General features: G+C 38.5%; 2 protein-coding genes across 4 annotated transcripts in view; one reads left to right on the top strand and one right to left on the bottom strand.

Moving 5' to 3' along the window:
* ERCC8 (ERCC excision repair 8, CSA ubiquitin ligase complex subunit) overlaps positions 1-8,154 on the bottom strand; it is a 59,676-nt gene extending 51,522 nt beyond the window's left edge. For 2 of the 3 annotated variants that reach the window (XM_032628527.1, XM_032628528.1), the window contains exon 1: positions 8,019-8,154. In XM_032628527.1, the coding sequence (XP_032484418.1) occupies positions 8,019-8,095 (77 nt within the window). In that variant the 5' untranslated portion in view covers positions 8,096-8,154. The remainder of the gene's footprint in view (positions 1-8,018) is intronic. The other variant, XM_032628529.1, reaches the window with a different exon arrangement.
* A 112-nt stretch (positions 8,155-8,266) lies between these two features.
* NDUFAF2 (NADH:ubiquinone oxidoreductase complex assembly factor 2) overlaps positions 8,267-20,079 on the top strand; it is a 186,658-nt gene continuing 174,845 nt past the window's right edge. Inside the window, exon 1 of the mRNA XM_032627048.1 lies at positions 8,267-8,482. Within this exon, the coding sequence (XP_032482939.1) occupies positions 8,356-8,482 (127 nt within the window). The 5' untranslated portion in view covers positions 8,267-8,355. The remainder of the gene's footprint in view (positions 8,483-20,079) is intronic.

The following is a 20,079-nucleotide window of genomic DNA, read 5'->3' as shown; positions in this document are numbered from 1 at the left end:
CTACTCTCCAAATCTCTTATCGTTTCTCTCATACTTTTTATACTTGCTTTGTGATTTGACATATTTCTTTCGTTTGATCATCCACTTCATTAGTCAATACTCAAAAGTAGCCACTCCAGTTTGAGGTAAGATAACTAGCACACTTTACCCATCTCCCTAGAAATACAACTATAAAATGTGAACAAAATGCATGGAATACCTATTTGAGGACTCCAAAAAGTAAATAGCAGCAACTGGACTGGGGGAAACACCAAATCCAACATACCACCAAAACAATGGCCAGTTTATTATTTTTTTCTCCTCTGCTACTTCCTGGCTGGAAACCTGGAAGTGAGCACTGTGGCACAGACAGAGAAAGTGCCAGGAGTAAAAAAGGGAACTCCAATACTCAAGGATATGCAGAAATCACCCATCTATATTTTTTCTCTCTTTTCTCCATTCTCTTGTGGCCCAGCCCCTAGGCAATCTGATAGCAGCACTGGCATGGCTGGAAATAGTGACCTGAGGGAGTCAAAACTCTTGGGGAAGGAATCTGTTTTCTCTGTTCATCAGAGCTCTGATCCCAAGAGAGTGGGTCCAATCACCATTGCTTTCTTCCTCTGTCTTCTCACTTACAGGCCCAGAACTGAGCCCAAACACATTCGTGTATGGTAAACAGGGTAACTGAGCCCAATGTTTCCAGCAGGAGTACCAAAAGGGAGAGTCCCAGTGATGAGAGGTACCAGAAAGATCACTGAGAGAAAGAAGCTCAGGAAGGCAACCTCATAAAGCTATTTATGAACTCCAGGACTCATCACTGGGCAGAGCATGCATGGAGCTAACCTTAAGTAGCATACAAAAGATTCTGAAAACTAAACTAACAGAGTACCACTCAGGTAACAGACTACTGAGTGGCACACATTGGGGGCAGATTTGAAATGGCTTTGAAAACTGAATTGACATTAGAACCATGGCAAACATAAGGAGGTAAGAACTTTCAGCCTGAACCTAACTTCGCCAATTGCTTCTTAAAACAAAAATATCAACATTCTTCATAAGACTGAAAAAAGACCCAGAGTTTCATGACATTACAAAATGTCCAGGATACAATGCAAAATTACTCTGCATATGAAAAACCATGGACATTTCAACTTGTATGGGAAAAGACAATCAGACAGACAGCAAAGCTGAGGTGACACAGATGTTGGAATTATCTGACAAAGACTTCAAGGTAGCCATTAAAATATGCTTGAGCAAGCAAATGCGAACATAACTGAAACAAATGTTAAAAAAGGAAAGTCTCAGCAAAGAAACAGAAGATATAATTAAGAACCAAATGGAAATTTTAGAACTGAAAAATGTTAAATTATTTTTCATCAAAAATCTAATTTTCATTAAAAACTATTTTTCTGATAGACTAAATTGCAGATTAGAGATGACAGAGGAAAAAGTCAGTGAACCTAAACACAGATCAATTGAAATTACACAATTTAACAACATAGGGTAAAAAGACTAAAAAAAAAAAAGAAGAAAGAAAAGAAAAGAACACAGCCTCAGGGACCTCAGTAACAATTATAAAAGGCCAAATGTCATCAGAGTCCCAGAAAGAAAGAAGAAAGTGGTATGTAAAAAATATTGGACAGAAATAATGGCTGAAAACATCCAAAGTTTGTGGAAAGATATAAATCTGCAAGTTCAAGAAGCAGAATAGACTCTATGATAAACCCAAAGACGTCATGCTCAGATACATTATAATCAAAACTGCTGAAAACTAAAAACAAAGAAAATTTCAAAGCAACCAGAGAGAATGACAAATTACCTATAGAGAAACAAATGATTGAACTAACTGCAGATTCCTTTTCTGAAACCATAGAGCCATCCAGCCTTGTTCTAAAAGAATTTCTAAACAAATTTCTTCAGACAGAAGTGAAGTGATATAGGAAGGAAACTTGGGATATCAGAAATGAAAAGAGAACACCAGAAAAGATACATATCTAGGTAAATAGGCTATTCTTCCCTTTAAAATATGTTTGATGGTTGAAAACAAAAATTGTGACACTGTCCAATGGAGTTTACAATGTATGTAAATCTAATATATAAGACAACAACACATATGGTGGAAGGTAAAGGGTGATAAAGTTTCAATATACCAAATGAAGGAGTAAAATATTGATTCTAAGTAGAAAATGAAGTTAAGTAGGTGTTTTACAATTCCTAGAGCAATAACTAAAAAATACTATACAAAGAAATACAGTCAAAATCACAATAGATAAATTAAAACAGAATATTAAATAATGTTCAAATAACCCAAAAGAAAGCAGGAACGGGTAAATAAAAATGTGAAGCAATCAGTACTTCCATTCACTGCTGATAGGAATGTAAGTTTTTAGAAAACTGTCAGTTTCTTAAAAAGTGAAACATATACCTAGTCATTCCACCGCCAGGTATTCACCGAAGAGAAATAAAAGCATATGCCCATACAAAGACTCGTGCATGAATCTTTAGAGCAACTTTATATGTACTAGTCCCAAAACAACTCAAATGCCCATCAACAAATGAATGGATAACGAGTTATGGTATATCCACAAAATGGAAAACTCCTCAGCAATAAAAAAGAATGGATACACGCAACAGGATGGAGAAATTTCAAAATAATTATTCTGAGTGAAAGAACGCTAAGAAAAAATAATTTCATTTATAAAAAATTCTGAAATATACAAACTAATCAATAGTGACAGAAAGCAGATCGGTAGTTTCCCGGAGTAGAAAGAATGTGAAACAGGGAAAGAAGGGAGAAAGGGATTACAGAGTCTTGATGACATTTTGGGGCTTATGGATGATTGTTATCTTGATTATGGTGATGGTATCAAAAGTGTATATATATGTCAAAACTCATCAAATTGTATACTGTAATGTGCAGTTTAGTGTATATCATTGTACCTCAGCAGAGTTATAAAATAAAAAAGGAGGGTATGGATTATGAACATTGCATTTTAGTGTTCATGTCTTTGCCTGTAGTCAACGACAAGGAAGAGACTAGGGCAAATGACAGTAGACATCTTCTTTGAATAAAATAGGACTGTATGTTTGTTTAGTTAAGCTAAAATATCATTAAAGAGGGGAATCTTAAAAAAAAACTACCTTAAACAGTTTAACTTAAATATACAAGTAGTCCTTATTTTGCATTGTCTGATACACACGAATTTCAGTTACCATGATTTAGTTAATACCAGACCACGACAACATGGTTCAAATCTCAGTTACCATGGTATATTAACTGTGAGTAAAAAGCGCAGTGTTCAATACTTGCTTTTCAGTCCACAAGATACTATGAAAATAACATGTACATTAAAATTAGTGAGCACTTTGCATGACTTCTTTCAAAGTCTGCAGATGATCACTGTGCATTTGTTATTCAGTTCACACACAGCATTCAGTTTTGTTACCTCTGTGCCCCTGAGATAAACCCACAAGGAATTCCACAAAAATTGATAACTGAATGGGGGAATTGGCAAACATAATTAAAGTGCACAAAAGCAACACAAAGTGATGATACTGGAAGTGAAACTCAAATTGAATGTAAATGGAATTACAAAAGAAATAGCTCACTGCGGGAATGTTGACATTGCTGCCATTTTAGAAACTCTAGATATGCAGACTGAAGAGATCAATGAAGGTGAACTTATCGACATAAATGAGGTAAAGTGTTTGCGATGAAAATGCTGAATATGTCCCAGAAGAAGTGATGCTGGCAGAAATCTTCACATTAAAAGAACTCTCAAGGACATCCCTGGTGGTCCAGTGGTCAAGACTCTGCACTCCCAATGCAGGGGGCACAGGTTCGATCCCTGGTCGGGGAACTAAGATCCTGCATGCCGCACCACATGGCAATAAATAAATACATAAATAAATAAAGAGAACTCTCAGAGATATTTCAAGCCATTGAGAATGTAAAGGATAAAATGTTGGAATCTGACACAAATTTAGAAAGGCGTGTGATAAAATGTTCATTGCAGCTCTATTTACAATAGCCAGGACATGGAAACAACCTAAGCGCCCATCATCGGATGAATGGATAAAGAAGATGTGGCACATATACACAATGGAATATTACTCAGCCTTAAAAAGAAATGAAATTGAGCTATTTGTAATGAGATGGATAGACCTAGAGTCTGTCATACAGAGTGAAGTAAGTCAGAAAGAAAAAGACAAATACCGTATGCTAACACATATATATGGAATTTAAGGGAAAAAAAATGTCATGAAGAACCTAGGGGTAAGATAGGAATAAAGACGCAGACCTACTGGAGAACGGACTTGAGGGTATGGGGAGGGGGAGGGGTGAGTTTTGACAGGGCGAGAGAGAGTCTGGACATATACACACTAACAAACGTAGTAAGGTAGATAGCTGGGGGGAAGCAGCCGCAAGGCACAGGGATATTAGCTCGGTGCTTTGTGACAGCCTGGAAGGGTGGGATGGGGAGAGTGGGAGGGAGGGAGACGCAAGAGGGAAGACATATGGGAACATATGTATAGTGTATAGCTGATTCACTTTGTTATAAAGCAGAACTAACACACCATTGTAAAGCAATTATACCCAATAAAGATGTTTAAAAAAAAAAAAAAAAAAAAAAAAAGAAAGGCGTGTGATAATTAGCCAAGGTAAAGAAAAGATGCTCAACTTGTAAGTTGTACAATGAGAAGACAAGCACTGCTCAAACTACTCTTGACAAGTTTTTTTTTTAAACAAAGAAATATACTTTGGTTCTCATCATTTCTAATATTTTACGTTACACAGATAACTGATAGTGACTTCTAGTGCTTCAAAAAATTTTTTAAAGGTCACAGAACAACTTGAATTTTCCTCACTAATTATTAAGATAACTTTGCATAGGTTTAGCTTACACTATCAGTTTTATGGATGTGCACTACTATGCAATAGCAAAGACTGTCTGAATATTAGCTAATTTTTTGAAGAAGAATGAAATGTGCTGACAGAGGGCCATAACATCTTTCTTCCATAAACCATACACATATTATATATAGTCTATGATTTTCAGGGATTGTTAAAATTTGTTTTTTATTTATTAATTTATATATTTTAGTTGGGTGAAAATTTAAGACATATACAATGCAATCTGAATATGGAATCTAAGACATATGCAAAGCAATTGAATGTGGAGTCTTTCTTAAGCAATGATTCTCATTTCTAGCTATACATTACAATCAGCTAGGGCGCTTTAAAAAATTCCAGTGTCCTAGACCAATTAGACTAGAATATATGCGGTTGGAACGATAGCATGAGGATTTTTTCCAAATACCCTATGTTATTTTAAATATTCTGGCAAAGTTGAAAAGACTGTTTCATCTTTTTACACTTTCCCCAAATCTTTTATAATAACTGGTCTCAATCATATCTCATTTGTTTTAAGCATTTGTTTGCACTATTTCAAAAAGTGGTCCATTTAGTTTTATAAGAATAGCAACTTTTGTATTCATACTTCATCAGCTCCCACTAAAATGACATCATCAGAATAATAAATAAAACTAGCATTAATAGGGTTAGGGAGAAATAATGACTTTTGATAAGCACACAAAGCAATTGGTGGGAGAGATGTGCATGGGATTACTAGAGTACAGGTTTGTAACCAGAAATGTTAAGTATGCTTGGGGAATCAATGTTTTACAGAGGAAATGAAATCTATTTAAAGATGGATTAATCTGGCAATTTGGTTAGGAAACCTTCACTGTTTTTGAATTTTTATTTCTTCTAATGAAGTAAGAGGTTTAGGTCACAGAATTTTGACTGTGCCTAAAGAGCTATACTTAGTTGCTTCCTCAGAGCAAGGACTTTTGGAATTAAAAGACAACAAGAAACCAAATTTTTCAGACACTCAGTGGTGCACACGATTTACATTATTACTGATATGATAAGACCTCTGGTCATATGAGGGAAAAAAGAATAATGCTGCTTCTTTTCAAAAAAGTACCGCTACTGTCACTGATATTAAAGATAATGGACAACGTCACTCATTTTCCAAACTTTACTTCGCTGATCATTAGGGAAGAATTGCAGAACTACTTGATGGAAACAAGCCACATAGTCAAAGCAGACTGACAAATTTAAGCAGACTGACAAATTTTGATACATACAAATTTTGCTTGATTTCTTGCAGTTACTGGAATAAAAAACTCTGGATATGCCTGTATGCTTTTGTTAGAGTGGATGACCTAGCTGAAAAGGAATTACTGTCAACTGTGCACTAAAGGGGGTTGGAGGACAGTAGGAGATGCAACCCCAATCATGCTTAAAACTAACCAAAACATAGTAAAAAAATTAATACTCTCTTATTTAGTTAAAACTGTATGTACTATCTAGAAACATATTTACCCATTCTAAAAGCATAATACTAAAATGTAAGGATAATACACCTTAGAACACAAAACGTCATACAAATTGTGCCAAACCCTCTTCTAGGCAATGGGAATACAGGGTTTTAGAAGACAATATACCAGTAAAAAAATAAGTATATAATACAATTTCAGTGGCAATAAATTGAATGAAGAAAATAGAGCAGAATAATGGGATGGAGAACCATTGAGAGCAAAGGAGGGATTCGGGGGCAGCAACTGACACATTTGATGGCTCCTTCTTCAAACAGTCTTCCCTCAGCATCCATGATACCTCACCACCCTAATTTGCCTTCAATCCCTCTGGTTACTCCTTTTCAGTTCTTCTGCAGTCTCCATCTTCTGCCTAACTTTAAGTGTTGGTATTTTTCAGGTTTGTAATCACTGAACTGCTTCTCTCTTCTTACTCCACAAATAGTGCCTGGGTGATCTTATGTCCTCCTCACTTCACGTATCATCTTGCATTAAACAATCTAAATTTCTCCTGAGCATCAAACATATACTATATGCAACTGTGTCCTGCACTCTCCAAGTGAAATCTCCACACGTTCCTTGAAAGCAATATGGGAAAAGTCAATATGAACAAAATTAAAGTAAAACTTGCTCCCTCTTTGGGGAGAGATGTTACCATCATTCACCCTGACATACAAGGCACATAGCTGGGAATCATTGCAGACTTTTCCTTTTTCATCATTCATTATATCCAATTAATCTCCATGGCTGGTTGATTCTATTTCTTAGATTTTTTTCAAATATCTTCACCCTCTTGGCCCCAACTGCCACGTCCCTGGCTCGGGCTTCCATCAACTCTCTCCTTGCAACAGTTACCTAACTTGGCTCCCAATCCTGCTCTCAACTTCAATCCATTCTCTAAGCAGATGACAAAATGCAACAGTTGTCACCTTATTCTCATCTTCTTGCCACTTAACCAAGCATACAAGGCTCTTCCCCATCTAGCCTCCCCTACTTCTCCAGCTTCATCTCTTGTCAATGGCCCTCTCTCCACAATTCTCTGCTCTAGTCATGCTAAACTTTGTTCAATTCCTGGCCTATGCTCCGCCTTTAACATATGCTTGTCACATAGTAACTCACTAAATACGTTGACTAAATGAAAGAACGAATTCTTGGAAGATAGTTATTCCTTGGGAACCGGGGCGAAGGAATAAAGTAAAATGAAAATATCCTCATTTAGATTTATAGCGCCCTCACTCGAGCCCGCGTGCGCACCCACCTGCCTACAGGTATATAAAACCTATCCTATTTTCTCGAGCCACAGAACAGAAGAGAGAGTAAAGCCCAGTTGTGGTGGAGAAAAGTGGTAATGAGGCGGCCAAGTGTTAGGCAAAGCTAACACAGCCATTGGCCCAGATTTTTTTTTTTTTTTTTTTTTGGTGGTACGCGGGCCTCTCACTGTTGTGGCCTCTCCCGTTGCGGAGCACAGGCTCCGGACGCGCGGCCATGGCTCACGAGCCTAGCCGCTCCGCGGCATGTGGGATCTTCCCGGACCGAGGCACGAACCCGTGTCCCCTGCATCGGCAAGCAGACTCTCAACCACTGCGCCACCAGGGAAGCCCCATTGGCCCAGATTTTAACCGGAATATTAGAGAAAAGAATAAGGTTTTCTTTACCTCCGTGTGGACTCCGCTCTCCGAAGGCGAACAGGGTCGTCCAAACCCGCTTGTCGTGCCAACAAAAACCCTAGCATCCCGTTCCTTCACACCTGCTTGCGAACTGGACGGCGCCATGACAGAACACTGAGGCTGGGGTGTAGAGCGGAGTCTCCCATTGGTCAAACATGATGCCACCGGGCCAATGGAGAGCGTCGTTACTTGAGGGTGTACGGAAGGAGGTGGGTGGGACTCCTCTGAGTAGGTGGGCTGGGTCAGCTGCCTGGGCTTTCTCGCTTTGGTCTCATGGAACCTCGGCAGATTACGGCACGACCCGCGCTGGAGCCGGTGGGAAGGCATGGGTTGGTCTCAGAATTTCTTCCGTGTCTTGTGGAGAGCGCTGTCAAAGGAAGTGAAGGAGCAAGTGGGCACAGACCGGTTCGGGAACAAATACTACTATATCCCAGAGTACAAGAACTGGAGAGGTGAGATGAGAGCTAGGGCAGCGGTTGGGGGGTCGAAAAACGATGTGCGGCACTTGTAATCACCAGAGTAGACAACCCGAGTTCGTTCTCCCCACAACCCTCTCTACTCTGGCCGCTGGCTTTAAGACGGGCTGTCGGTGAACGGCCCGGCGGGTGCCCGCCGTCCCTGCGCCGCAGCACCCGTGTCCTGAGCCCGGCCGCGGCCACGCTAGCGTTGTATCTCCCATCGCCGAGAGCCCAGCCAGCGGAGGACCGCCTCGTCTGCCCCCTTCAGTGTGGGTCCTTGAGGTCGGGCGACGTAGACGGGGACAAGTCCACGGACGTCTTTTACCAAAGGTTCCCGGGAGGGGTAGGGAAGTGCCTTTCCTCCTCCCATGACCCTCTTGCGACCAGGCTGGCGCGGGGTAATTGAAGAGGTGTATTTTGAGCGCCTCCGCTCTCCTCTTTCGTGGTGTTGACCTTTTCAGTGGCTCCGGCGTTGGCCCCCAGGCGTCACCTTCCTCAAGGCCAAAACTGTCAGAAGTAGGGCCATGCACGCTGACTGTATGGAAAAGAGATCCCCGCAAGGCTCCACGTTACCTTTCCCATGAGTTTACACTCCCAAGACCCTGTTGCGCTGACTTGAAGATACAGGGCGCTAACCGTGTTTCTGTGCAGGAATCTTGCGAAGTCTTGATGTTTGGGGAGGTAGGGGCCGTTGCTGGTCTTTGAGATCACACCACGTGGCAGTCGTGGTAAACTCTTCTGTGTTGTTCCAGCGCCGCGATGCGAAAGATCTCAGGCTTTGGGGTCAGAAAGGCATGGGTTAGAATCTCAACTTTGAGATCTAATAACTGAGGGATCACAGACAAAGTATTTGTCCTCCGCAGGTCTCAGTATCCTCACTTGAAAGTTAGAGATAATAATAATAGCAATAATACTGAGAAACACTAAGACCTTTCAAAGTTGTGTTCCATTCATTTCCCGTAACTCTTGACAGAGGGCATTTCTTCTTCGTAGAGCATATGTAAGGGTATTCCTTGATTTATTACTCAAAAATTGTTTTGCCTAGCCCTTTTCTGTAACTTATTTTAATATCTTAGACTTGTTTCCCTAATAAGCATTTAAACTCTATCAGGGCAGGAAATAAGTCTCAAAAGTCCACAAAGAACCTAGAATGGTGGTGAAGTGTTTCTTGACAGAGGAAGCAGAGGGGAAAAATGTTTCTTTTCCATAAGTTGTCAGGTAACGTTAAAAAAATACTAAAAACATCAGATTGACCTTTTTAAATGAAGTATAATTTACATACAGTAACGTTCATCCTTTTTGGTGTATGGTTTTATGATTTTGACAAATGCATACTCTCATGTATCACGACAATCAAGATATAGAACAGTTCCATCACCCCAAAAGTCCCTCCTACCCCTTAGTATTTCATTCCCTCACCCTGCCCTTGACAACCACTGATCTGTTTTACGTTCCTACAGTTTTGCCTTTTCCAGAACATCATGTATAATAAATGGAGCTATATTGAATACAAGATGCAGTCTTCTGAGTCTGGTTTATCTCATATGGCATAATGTAGTTGAGATTTATCCATTGTATCAGTAGTTCCTTTTTGTTACTAAGTAGTATTCCCTTCCATTATATGGGTTTACCACAGTTTATTTATCTGTTCAGCAGCCTGAAGGACATTTAGGTTGTTTCTACTGTTTTTGGTGATTGAGCCTCTGTAAACGTTCACATATAGGATTTTGGTGAACATAATTTCTCTAGGGTGAACAGCTAGGAGTGGAATTGCTGAGTTGTGGGTAAATGTATATATAACTAACCTTTATAAGAAACTACCAATCTGTTTTCCAAACTGGTTGTACAATTTTCTCTTCCTGTCCAGCAACACATGAAAGTTCTAGTTTCACATTCTCACCAGCACTTGGTTTTGTCAGTTTTTTTGCTTTTATTTTATTTTAGCCATTCTAATAGGTAGATAGTGTTATCTCATGGTTTTAATTTTCATTTGCCTAATGACTGAGGATGTTGAGAATCTTTTCATGTGCTTATTTGCCATCCATGAATCTTTGGTGAAGTATCTGTTCAAATCTTTTGACCATTAAAAAAAATTTGTATTAATTTATTTCATTGAAAATACAGTATCATTAAAGAAGACTTAAATTAACAAAATCATGTGTATTCTAAAATGGTATAATTTGTGAGTCACAGGTAATGTTTATCTTATAATTTTATTATTATAATACCAAGTTGTTTTCCAAAGTGCTTATGCCAATTTATGCTTCAATTAGCTTGATATTTTGAATCCATGTACTCTTGATTGTGAGAAAATCAGGCTTTTACCAATGATGTAGTAGAATCAATGTATGCTGCTGTCTAATGTCTCTGTGTGTCTCAGTTCTTAGATAATTGAGGGCTGTGGTACAGATGTGTTATACAGTCTATAAGTACCATTACACATTTCATAAGCCTTCTACTATAAAGCAAGGGAAAATATTTTTAGTTTGTTTTCAAGCAAGTTTTCAAAAAATAAGTCATCTAACTTTTCTATTTCCTTGATATGAAAGGTGGTTCTTTAGAGGTCTCCTTGAGTTTTCTTTGAGTTGCATAATTGAACACCATCAATGAAGAGTGTTTAAGAACCCTTTAGAGGAAATTAATTTTTCTTTTAATTCAGTTAATTACTGTGGTGCCAGTCATCAAAGAACTATATTTTCCCACATAGGGTTTTATTTAATAAGAGGAAAATCTGTTGTTATGTAATTCAAAATAAGTCTTGAGTATTGTCTAGTCAGCTGAATTTAAGTTTAGAACTGTGGAAATTTTAACTTTTTTTAAAAAAGCATATTGGCATTTCAGGATAAAAAGATTATGAGTATAGCATGTACTCAGCATTTTTAATAGCAAAGTGTTGATTGACATCTTTTTATTGAAAGTTTGCTTGCTCTATAGTAGATTATTTAGTAGAAGATTCCTCAAACTTGTTTTAAGTTGTTATTTGCTAATTGACATTGTGAATGTCCAGATTTTGGGGGTGGGGTGAATATTATGCATAATATGCAAAAACACCTGTTTGGAGTATTGTGTTTGGTTCTGGACACCACAGTTTAGGAGAGATGCTTGAAAATCTAGTGTCCAGACAGGGATAGTTATGATGATAAAATTTTCTGGAAATTATATACGTGAGTATTATTATCTGTGAGTCTTGAGGAGGTTTACCCTTTGAAGAGAAGATTTACGAGGAACTTCAAGTATATGAAAAATCTTGGTATAGAAAAGGATTAGGCTTGGGACTTAACTGGTGGCCCAGAGGTTAAGAATCTGCTTTCCAATTCAGGGGATGCAGGTTCAATCCCTGGTTGGCAAACTAAGATCCCACATGCCACAGGACAACTAAGCCCATGCACTTCAACTACTGAGCCCCTGTGCCACAACTAGAGAGCCCAAGTGCCGCAACTACAGAGCCCACACACCGCAACTAGAGAGAAGCCTGCACACCACGATGAAAGATTCAGCATGCCGCAACTAAGACCCGATACAGCCAAATTTTAAAAAAGATAAAAGGAAAGGATTAGGCTCATCTGTATAGCCTTTTAACTCAGAACTTAGATCAGAGGGTAAATGTTTACCTTTTTATAAGAAGCAACTTTCAGACTGTTAGGGCTGTGCTAGAAAAAGAAGAGGGTGCCTTACGTTTGATTGTAGCTGGGAGAATTTAGGGAGATAAGTAGCTGGAAACATTTGATCAGCAGCTTGAAGGATAAATACGATTTCATAAAGAGTGGTAGAAAAGTATTTCTGGTTGGCACCTGGAAGGGATAGGAAATACCACAGAGATTAGTAGGTAGTCCCATGTGGGTAGACTTAAGAGTAGAAGAACAATAGAAGCTGTTCTAGTGAGGGGATAGACAAGGTCAGATTATAAAAGGCCTTGTATAGGTTTGAAATTTATGCTTCATTCTGTAGGTGGTAGGTAGCCATTGAAAGCTTTCACAGAGAAAAAGTTTGTGTCATAATTAGAGCTATTAGAGAAATGACTCTGGAAGCCCTGGGAAAGATGAGCTAGAGGGGAAAGGGAGGGAACTAAAATTCTGTTAGGTGGGAGCATCGCTAGGTTTACCGTGATCCTGGATAGAGATCTATTTGGACTGAAGTGATGGAAAGAAAAGTTTGATTTGACAAAACTTTTGGACTTGGTAATGAATTGGACTGTTAGAAGGGGAACGAAAAGAGGAGAGGCCAAAGTTGATTTTATTGTTTTAATTCTGGAGAACTGGTGGATGGTAGTGTACCGATTCATGCAAATAGAGGCTATAAGGGACTAATGCAAATGGAGAAGCAGGGCTTAGGCTTGGCTTGGTGGAAGAGTAAATAGAATTTGTTGCTTATAACAGGGCAACTGTATAATCAGGCAATTGTATACTCAGATCTGCAGTTCCAAAGATGTCAGTGATTAAAATACAAATTTGGAAGCCATCTTAATAGAGGTGATCACTAAAACTGTAGGGATAGTTGGATTCAAGCAGGGAAAGAATAATAATAACATGATATTAAGAGACAGGTATTTGGGGGCTTCCCTGGTGGTGCAGTGGTTGAGAGTCCACCTGCCGATGCAGGGGACACGGGTTCGTACCCGGTCTGGGAAGATCCCACATGCTGTGGAGCGGCTGGGCCTGTGAGCCCTGGCTGTTGAGCCTGTGCGTCCGGAGCCTGTGCTTCGCAACGGGAGAGGCCACAACAGTGAGAGGCCCGCGTACCGCAAAAAAAAAAAAAAAGGAAAAAAAAAAAGACAAGTATTTGGGAACCCTGCCATTTCAGTGGCTTCCTGTTAACCTGAGAATAAATCCAAAACTACCTGGCTGGCATTCATGACCTTTGAGTCCATCTTGAATGTGATACTTGTTTTTAGTCTAATCTTTAGATCAATGGTTTTTATAACAAGGCCTAGATATTTATGCTATTAGGAGAGCTCAAACCTGAAAGCTTACATGATTTCCTATCAGGGAGTTGAATCAGATAGTATTTAATTTTCAGCATTCAAAAAATAGCGTTAAAATTAATTGAATGTAGTTATTTAAGAGTTGCATCTAGTCTGTAACATTGATGTTCCAAAAATGGAATCGGCTGGGGGCAAGGCAGGGATATCAGTGGACCGTAGGTAACAGCGATGCTTTCTTTTAGAATTCAGGACAAATATTTCATCAAACATGGTAGATTTATTTTTGGAACACATTTTAAAAATTGTATAACCTTCATTAAGGCTTTTTGTATGAATTGTTTACACTAGGGCTACTGCCAGTGATTTTCAAACTGTTCACAGTTTAATAATTATAAAATAAACCTATTCAAGTTCCAGCATTTTATTAGAAAATCTTACATGCTAAAAGATTTTTTTCATTTTATGCTCAGTTTTTAAATGAGGCATTATTTGTACATTTATAGAAATTGTGAGCAAAGAAAAATCTGTGCTAAGATTTTAATGAAAGCATTATTGCCAAATTATATTTTCTATACTTTCTATATTTATATGAGTGTGTTTAGATTCACATATATCTAGATTATCAGTGTGTCAGACACGTTGTTTATAATAATATTTCCTGAATTTTACATTTCATGCTTTTTGGTTAAAAGAAAAAAAAAAGATGGCCTTTGAGCATGGCATTTCCAAACACTCTTGGGAAGCCAAATCAGAAAAGGTATAAACCGCACTTTAAAGGTGATCATTTAATATTGAGGTCTGTCAATCTAAGATTGAATTTTGTTTAAAATTGCAGGTTATTTTATATCATTTCTATGTGCTTCCTTTTTTAAAAAATTAGTTGGATTTTACCTTTTTCTAACCTGACAATCATTTGTTTTATTTATTTATCCATTTATCTTTAACTATTGAATTAAGAAATATTTCAAACATAAAAAATAGAATGATAAACCGCCACGTACCCATCACTCACTTTAAACAGTTATCAACTCATGGTTAAATTTTATTTTCTCCACACCCTGCCACCCAACTCTCCTCTTATTTTGAAGCAAATACCAAACATCGTGTCTATTTACCTGTAAACATTTTCAGTATATATTCCTTGAACACAGACTCCTTTTTTAAAATATAACAATAACACCATCATCACATATAGAAATCAAAAATTCCTTAATATCATCAAATATTCTGTCCATATTCCCTTGATTGTTCTATAAAATGCTCTTATTTATTGGTTGATTTGTTTACTTAGTTTTGCAGTCGGTATAAATTGACCTCCAAACAAAATCTTTACATCATGATCACTAATATGGTTTTTTTTGTTTTTAATTTATTTAGTTATTTTTGGCTGCATTGGGACTTTGCTGCTGGGTGCCAGCATTCTCTAGTTGCGGTGAGTGGGGGCTACTCTTCATTGCAGCCCGCGGGCTTCTCATTGCAGTGGCTTCTCTTGTTGCGGAGCATGGGCTCTAGGCGTGTCGGCCTCAGTAGTTGTGGCGCGTGGGCTTCAGTAGTTGTGACTCGCAGGCTCTAGAGCACAGGCTCAGTAGTTGTGGCACATGGGCTCAGTAGTTGTGGCTCGTGGGCTGTAGAGCGCAGGCTTGGTAGTTGTGGCGCACAGGCATAGTTGCTCTGCGGCATGTGGGATCTTCCCGGACCAGGGCTCAAACCCATGTCCCCTGCATTGGCAGGCGGATTCTTAACCACTGCGCCACCAGGGAAGTCCACTAATATGTTTTTTAAGTCTCTTGTAGTTTATAGGTTTCCTCTTTATGTTGTTTTTGCTCTATCTCTCTCACACACACACCCCTGCTTTTTTGGGAGTGGGTGTTAACAAAAAGTTACTTTTTTTTTTTTTAATGGCATTAATCCATTCATGTTTGTTGTAAGAAGTGGTATATTTCATCTTTGGTCATCTTATTTTTTATGCTTTGTTATTTATGTCTTCTTATCCCTACCTTTTTAGATGTCTTTTGTAGTATAGCCCTCATTTTACTTGACCTTGGCTGTACTAAGTGAGACCTGAGTGAATGCTACAGGCCTGTGGCTTCCTATAGGGTTCTGGTAGAATTTCTCTGGGAGAACTGTACTCAGAACTCAGGATGTCTTCACTTTCATCCCCTGCAAGTGGGAATCTTAAGAATGTCAGTATCAGGTCAGAGTTGTAGTTGCCTATGAGAAATAGGGAAGGGGCTCATTGGGATACTTAGCACATACTATTGTTTGGAGCCTTTTAAAAAAGATCTTATTTTGTGACGTCTTACAAGCTCTTCACATCAGTGATAACTAGGCCTTCCTGTTAGGAGCACTGATGGCATGCCCAAATTCCTTTGACTTGACCCTTACCATTTATTTGCCCCTTGCTCTCATACTTGCTGCTCTAAGATTGGGGTTTTCTCAGTGCTTCTTTTTGGAAAAACCCATAGAAATTCTTTCCAGTGTGTCCTGTTATGTCTGTGCTGATTTACAGACCAGTCAGCATTGTTGGTTTTGCCTTCCATTCGTCTTGTACCATTCACTAGTTTTCTCATGTGACAAATATTTATTCAGCACTGCTTTATGCAGAACATATCTGTTTTATGTATTTCAGGTCTATTGGCTTCAGTTTCTCACCTTTTGATGTTTAACTGTATCACTTGTCCAGTTTAGCTGCATCCTATATTCTTTAATAAAGTCAATAGGATTTGGGAAGATAAATGAGATAAACATAAATCAATGGCAATTTTAAACTGAAGTTTACATATTTAATTTGTAACACAAATTAGCAACACATTTTTTCCTCCATTTTGTTCTCAATTCACGATAGCCTCCAGTCTTTTTAGCAGTACTTCCATTAATGATAGCTGTCATTCATCGAGTGTTAACTGATTAGTTCATGTCTTTACAGCAGCCATATAACTAAGGATTATTATCCTTATCTTAAACATGAGGTGTTTGTTTCATTTTGAATACATAAATGAACTTTATGTATATGTGCCGGGTACAGAGTAGGTACTCAAAAAATAGCTGTTCAATGAACTGAGATATTTATGGACCCAGAATTATAAAAGCAAAAACAAAGCAAGATTTTTTTTAAATGTAGGAAATGATGTAGTTTTATAAAATCTTAAAACAGTGATTAAGGCATATTTTTCTTTTTATTTATTATAAATGGGCCAAATTATTCTTCAGGGATTGAAATATTCTCATTAGAAATAAGACTGTCTTTTCCATAACTTTTCTAGTGTGGTTCCAGTTTGAACTTAGCTTAGTTGCGGGCATCAAACTTCTGTTAAAATACCGAGTCATGGGCTTCCCTGGTGGCACAGTGGTTAAGAATCCGCCTGCCAATGCAGGGGACACGGGTTCAAGCCCTGGTCCTGGAAGATCCCACATGCTGCGGAGCAACTAAGCCCGTGCGCCACAACTACTGAGCCTGCGCTCTAGAGCCTGCGTGCCTAGAGTCTGTACTCCGCAACAAGAGAAGCCACTGCATTGAGAAGCCTGTGCACTGCAACAAAGAGTAGCCCCCACTCGCTGCAACTAGAGAAAGCCCCACACAGCAACGAAGACCCAACACAGCCAAAAATAAATAAATAAAATAAATAAGTTTATTTAAAAAAAAATACTCCAAAAGATACCCAGTCATATTTTTTTCCTTTCAGGATGAATGAATCATCATCTGATAATTCAAAACCTGTATCATCCAACTGTTAATGTGTGATTATAGAGCTGCATTGTTTTATGTTTTTTTTAACATCTTTATTGGAGTATAATTGCTTTACAATGGTGTGTTAGTTTCTGCCTTATAACAAAGTGAATCAGCTATACATATACATATATCCCCATATCTTCTCCCTCTTGCATCTCCCTCCCACCCTCCCTAACCCACCCCTCTACATGGTCACAACGGACCGAGCTGATCTCACTGTGCTATGCTACTGCTTCCCACTAGCTATCTATTTTACATTTAGTAGTATATATAAGTCCATGCCACTCTCTCACATCATCCCAGCTTACCCTTCTGCCTCCCCATGTCCTCAAGTCCATTTTCTACGTCTTTATCTTTATTCCTGTCCTGCCCCTAGGTTCATCAGAACCATCTCTCCCTTTAGATGCCATATATATGTGTTAGCATACAGTATTTGTTTTTCTCTTTCTGACTTACTTCACTCTGTATGACAGACTCTAGGTCCATCCACCTAACTACAAATAATTCAGTTTTGGTTCTTTTTATGGCTGAGTAATATTCCATTGTATATATGTGTCACATCTTTATCCATTCATCTGTCGATGGACATTTAGGTTGCTTCGTGTTCCATCTATTGTAAGTAGAGCTGCAGTGAACATTGTGGTACATGACTCTTTTTGAATTATGGTTTTCTCAGGGTATATGCCCAGTAGTGGGATTGCTGGGTCATATGGTAGTTCTATTTTTAGTTTTTTAAGGAACCTCCATACTGTTTTCCATAGTGGCTGTATCAATTTACATTCCCACCAACAGTGCAAGAGGGTTCCATTTTCTCCACACCCTCTCCAGTATTTATTGTTTGTAGATTTTTTGATGATGGCCATTTTCACCAGTGTGAGGTGATACCTCATTGTAGTTTTGATTTGCATTTCTCTAATGATTAGTGATGTTGAGCATCGTACCATGTGTTTGTTAGCAATATGTATATCCTCTTTGGAGAAGTGTCTATTTAGGTCTTCTGCCCAATTTTGGTTTGGGTTGTGTTTTTTTTTTTGATATTGAGCTGCATGAGCTGCTTGTAAATTTTGGAGATTACTCCTTTGTCAGTTGCTTCATCTGCAAATATTTTCTCCCATTCAGAGGGTGGTCTTTTTTTTTTTTTTGCGGTACGTGGGTCTCTCACTGTTGTGGCCTCTCCTGTTGCAGAGCACAGGCTCTGGGCGTGCAAGCTCAGCAGCCATGGCTCACGGGCCCAGCCGATCCACGGCATGTGGGATCTTCCCGGACCGGGGCATGAACCCGTGTCCCCTGCATCGGCAGGCGGACTCTCAACCACTGCGCCACCAAGGAAGCCCTGAGGATTGTCTTTTTGTCTTGTTTATGGTTTCCTTTGCTGTGCAAAAGCTTTTAAGTTTCATTAGGTCCCACTTGTTTATTTTTGTTTTTATTTCCATTTCTCTAGGAGGGGGGTCAAAAAGGATCTTGCTGTGACTTATGTCATAGAGTGTTCTGCCTATGTTTTCCTCTAAGTGTGTCTGGTCTTACATTTAGGTCTTTAATCCATTTTGAGCTTGTTTTTGTGTATGGTGTTAGAGAATGTTCTAATTTCATTCTTTTACATGTAGCTGTCCAGTTTTCCCAGCACCACTTATTGAAGAGGCTGTCTTTTCTCCATTGTATATTCTTGTCTCCTTTATCAAAGATAAGGTGACCATATGTGCGTGGGTTTATCTCGCTTTCTATCCTCTTCCATTGATCTATATTTCCATTCTTGTGCCAGTACCATACTGTCTTGATTACTGTAGCTTTGTAGTATAGTCTGAAGTCCGGGCGCCTGATTCCTCCAGCTCCATTTTTCTTTCTCAAGATTGCTTTGACTATTCGGGGTCTTTTGTGTATCCATACAAATTGTGAAATTTTTTGTTCCAGTTCTGTGAAGAATGCCATTAGTAGTTTGAAAGGGATTGCATTGAATCTGTAGATTGCTTTGGGTATTATAGTCATTTTCATAATGTTGATTCTTCCAATCCGAGAACATGGTATATCTCTCCATCTGTTTGTATCATCTTTAATTTCTTTCATCAGTGTCTTATAGTTTTCTGCATACAGGTCCTTTGTCTCCTTAGGTAGGTTTATTCCTAGGTATTTTATTCTTTTTTTCGTAATGGTAAATGGGAGTGTTTCCTTAATTTCTCTTTCAGATTTTTCATCATTAGTGTATAGGAATGCAAGAGATATCTGTGCATTAATTTTGTATCCTGCTACTTTAGCAAATTCACTGATTAGCTCTAGTAGTTTTCTGTTAGCATCTTTAGGATTCTCTATGTATAGTATCATGTCATCTGCAAACAGTGACAGCTTTACTTCTTCTTTTCCAATTTGGATTCCTTTTATTTCTTTTTCTTCTCTGATTGCTGTGGCTAAACCTTTCAAAGCTATGCTGAATAATAGTGGTAAGAGTGGACATCCTTGTCTTGTTCCTGATCTTAGAGGAAATGGTTTCAGTTGGCTGTGGGTTTGTCATATATGGCCTTTATTATGTTGAGGTAGGTTCCCTCTATGCCTACTTTCTGGAGGATTTTTATCGTAAATGGGTGTTGAATTTTGTTGAAACCTTTTTCTGCATCTATTGAGATGATCATATGGTTTTTTCCCTTCAGTTTGTTAATATGGTGTATCACATTGATTGATTTGTGTATATTGAAGAATCCTTGCATTCCTGGAATAAACCCCACTTGATCATGGTTAATGATCATTTTAATGTTCTGTTGTATTCTGTTTGCTAGTATTTTGTTGAGGATTTTTGCATCTATGTTCATCAGTGATATTGGCCTGTAGTTTTCTTTCTTTGTGACATCTTTGTCTGGTTTTGGTATCAGGGTGATGGTGGCCTCGTAGAATGAATTTGGGAGTGTTCCTCCTTCTGCTATATTTTGGAAGAGTTTGAGAAGGATAGGTGTT

This window comes from Phocoena sinus, chromosome 3 (assembly GCF_008692025.1).
Source record: "Phocoena sinus isolate mPhoSin1 chromosome 3, mPhoSin1.pri, whole genome shotgun sequence".
Taxonomy (NCBI): domain Eukaryota; kingdom Metazoa; phylum Chordata; class Mammalia; order Artiodactyla; family Phocoenidae; genus Phocoena; species Phocoena sinus.
The sequence above is the reverse complement of the archived record's forward strand: the minus strand, read 5'-3'. Positions and strand labels throughout refer to the sequence as shown.